Source organism: Galeopterus variegatus, unplaced genomic scaffold (genome assembly GCF_000696425.1).
Source record: "Galeopterus variegatus unplaced genomic scaffold, G_variegatus-3.0.2 Scaffold10112, whole genome shotgun sequence".
In the NCBI taxonomy this organism is placed as follows: Eukaryota; Metazoa; Chordata; class Mammalia; order Dermoptera; family Cynocephalidae; genus Galeopterus; species Galeopterus variegatus.
In genome coordinates, this window is record NW_007736223.1 from 47,140 (window position 1) to 51,155 (window position 4,016).

General features: G+C 41.5%; 1 protein-coding gene across 1 annotated transcript in view; it reads right to left on the minus strand.

Moving 5' to 3' along the window:
- The window catches only part of LOC103609806 (interleukin-18 receptor 1-like), a 49,998-nt gene that overhangs the window by 34,081 nt on the left and 11,901 nt on the right, over positions 1-4,016 (minus strand). The window contains 2 exon segments of the mRNA XM_008594089.1: positions 1,089-1,275; positions 1,278-1,331. Of these exon segments, the coding sequence (XP_008592311.1) occupies positions 1,089-1,275; positions 1,278-1,331 (241 nt within the window).

Consider the following 4,016-nt stretch of genomic DNA (forward strand, 5'->3'; position numbering starts at 1 on the left):
CCATTGGTGAGTATTCATTCTTCCTCAGCTTGCTGTGAAAAGACCCAGTTGTGACCCATTTCTGTAATCATCTCTCTTAAAAGGTCAGGTAAAACTTATTGGATTTTTTTTTAAGTTCCTTAATTTCTTTTTGACTCCTGGGAGTTCCTATATATAAAAACAAACATGACCTCATTTTGTGCAAAACCACAGGAGTGATGTTGAGGTTTCACTGTGATATCTGTATCTCACTCTGCTGTCAACAACACGGCTGATAATGATCAGGACACTCCAGAGATGCTTCTAGAAGAAACCTGCTACATCTGACAGCACACATCACCACTCAGCTGGCCCAGAGCTGTTTTCTACAGGTCAATCCCAAATCTCTATAAAATACATACATACACGCACACACACACACACACACAAGTGCACAGGTGCGTACATACAAGAGAGAACCAAGTTCAGAAATAGGGGTTGATGCATTCAGTTGGTTTCTCTCATTTCACAGAAGTTACACTTCTGCTGGCAGAATCTAGGCCTTTGTCATGAGTAGACTGCAAAGCCCTTCCCGTCCCCCATCCCCCATCCCCCCCTGCCACCCCTGGCAAGGTGTTTGTGATTGGCTGCCAAAGACATACCTCCTCCACTAGCACCATCAACCAAAAACTAGACTAGGGTGTGTCTCCATCAATCCCATTCCCCCTCCCCAGTCTGAGGGTGCCATTCAGAGAGCTGACACTGTCCCCCACCCCCAGGCTACACGTTAATATCATCAGAATTCCTAGCCATTGATTTCATTGACCAGGGGATCCGGACAACAGGAGCAGCTGAATTTTAAAACTGACTTTCATCCCATCCTCACTTACCATTGACAAGGATCTCCTAAAACCAAATCCTATTAAGGTAATCTCCTTTCATTAAGATCATTAGGAAATTAAACATAGGGAGACTATTATTTTCAATAGTGCAGTATTGTTTCATGTTGTGGGAAGAGTGGGAGAGAAGTTAATGCATGGATTGCTTGACCTTTCTGATTATTGTATATTTGAGCTGCTGAACAAAGGCCAAGAGTGCTATGAAATATTCTAAAACAAAGGTCTACTCACCCCATTTGGAAAAAGTAAGATCCTCTGTCCTCCAGCTCAGCTGGCCAAAACTCCAAAACATAATCATGCAAAGTAATTCTGGGTGAACTGCTTGGGTTTAGCTCAACATGTCCATGGGATTCCCTGCTTTTGTACCGTCTTCGGGTGGTTGTTTCATTCGCATGTGCAGGTGAAAATAAGCAATATTCAGATAGAAAGGTTCCCCTTCAACTGCAGTAATGTGGGTACATGAAGTAAAAGTTTCTTCAAAACATTAGCAAAGTAAAATGAAAAAAACAAAAACAAAATGACAAAGGTCATTGTTTCCTCTCCTACTGCACGAGGTGAAGAAGCGAGGTTAGCAAGACAGCTCTGAGAAATCTCAGACTCATGTTCCTGTGGGTTCTCTCATTTTACATCAATTTTTCCAGCACTAGGAGAGAGAAGGCACTTACAGGACACAAAGACAGAACTTCTGACAGCTTCTCCCAAACAGCAAGTATCAGAAATAAACCTACCACAGTTAGAAGACAGATAAATGCAGTGTCATCTTTTAAAAGAAAATATTACAGATTACAACTGGTTCGTAAGGAAAGCCACAGAAGTCACAGTGCTGCCTCACCTACCCTGAAACACCCCAGCTGAGGAGTCTCCATGGAACAGAGAACAGGAAACCTGGAGAGCTTGGAGTTCTCCATCTGCATCAGAAGTCTCACCTGCCCTGTGCTCACCAGCCAACTTAACCACTCCATGGGCAGGTTAAGGAGGGTTAAAGGAGTGGCCTGTGTAGCTCAGAGCGTAAATTTGTTATTGCTGTAGGTTACCATGTGGATGATCAAGAATTAATATGATAGCAATCCAAATTCGGGTATCTATCTGTTCCCCTCTTTGACAACACACACTCTGTTTGTCTCTCTCTCTCCCACTTTCTCAAGTAACCCAGATACTCTGGCTTTGGAAAATTATCTGATCCTGTTGTCTACACAAGGTATGAGCTCATTCCCCTCCTTCTGCACTTCTGGTGTTCACAGTTGGCGTTAATAGACCTTCCTCATATCCTGTCCCCCAGTGGCTCCAGGGGCCCTTCAACCACATTTTGAGAATGAGAATCTTTAAATTGAATAGAACATTTCCCTGACGATATGGACAAAATGCCTTCTCTATAGTTAGGGTTTATTTCTCAAAGCAACAGTTTAGTTTTAACTTCATGTTATTAGCCACAACATACAGAAGAAGTGCTCAAATGGTAGAAGCATTCTTGAAAAACACGGATGTCAAATCTAAAAGTGTGACAGTTAATGAGCCTCAATCTTCTGTTTGGTGGTTGTTATACGTTCTCTCTTTTACATTTCAATGCTTCAACAGAGAAGGTGTGATACGTGTGTATATGTGGGTGTTAGTTTTAACTGACACTTAAAACTATAGTAAATCATTAACAGTTCATCTATTTTCCTGTTTTATAGATAATATACTAAATTGCACAAATCACACAATATGTACAAGTTGTGTCTGGATCCTTCTGTATGTGAGTATATCTATGACAGGCATCCACGTTGCTGCAAGGGGCACTGATATGTTCTTTTCTCACTGTTCTGTAATATCCAGTTGTGTAACCATTTGACAATTCATCCACTTATAGAATGGGCAGACATTGGGGATTTGGGTTATTGGACAAATGTCTATTGGACATGTGAGTTATTTCCAGGTTCCCAGGTTTGGGTTAATCTTTTTAAAAAGCTCCTATAAACACATATGCCTGTTTTGAGGGGCACATCCACTCATTCCTCTTTGGAGGTAGTTGTCATGAGAAAAAACCTAACGTGTCATATACACTGTCTAGGGACAGGTGGTTTGCAGTTGAAAGTCCGCACTCCCTAGGCAGCTCATAGCTTCAGATATCTAATCTTCTGTTTAACACTAGAGGCTTTGTTGATTTATATAACGCTGGTTAGAAATGGGTTTTGATTGGAGAAATGAGTGGAATTCGAGGTGTGTGGATTTCAAAGTGCCGGAACAGGCGCTCTCATTCTTCCTCGAACGGGGTATTAAGACCCAACAGGGTCAAGAACTTTGCCCTTTGGAACAAAGTCTGGTTTGGAATTGTCATCAGTTTGAACAGTTATAGCGTGTTGTCACCTATGACTCCTACATATGGCATATTGTCCTGTCTGCCTAGAGTGAACCACTCATGAAAGGTGCTCTTCAAGCACCTAAAAGGACAGGGAGCTGGGACCTCAGCAACCTAACATGACAGACTGTAGAGCTGTTTCTGTGCTTGAAACACAATTTCATTGTAACTGGGGACAAGGATCTTGGTATATGTCCATAGAACTTGGGACCCATGACACCCATTCTCCTGCACCTTGCTTCCTCACTCAGTAGATTCTGACAAATCACTGCAAACCAAGAAGAGAAGATCTTCCTCATTCCTTTAACATCTGGGTAGAATTGCATTGTGTGAATCTCAACAATACACAAATCCTCTTAAGTAAATATACCTCCAAATTGGACCTGAGTTATTCGAAAATATCAATAGCTGAACTCTGCTATCTCTTCGGCAGTAATTCTCAAAGTAGGGAATATGGGCCCATGTGTTTCCCTCTCCCAGATAATAGATAAAGGCAAATTAACATGGTGCTCCCATTTTCTTCTCCAAAGCATAAGGAAAACCTTTCTTTATTTTTTATTTTTTTTTATTTTGTCAATATACAATGTGGTTGATTATTATGACCCATCACCGAAACCTCCCACCCTCCTCCCTCTCCCCCTTCCCACCCAAGAATGTCCTTTCCGTTTGCTTGTTGTAACACCTTCAAAGAAATTGTAGTTCTTATATTTTCTCCACCCCCCGTTTTTGTGTGTGTGTGTGAGTGAATTTATTTGTGTATTTTTAGCTCCCACCAATAAGTGAGAACATGTGGTATTTCTTTGTCTATTATCTGGGAGAGG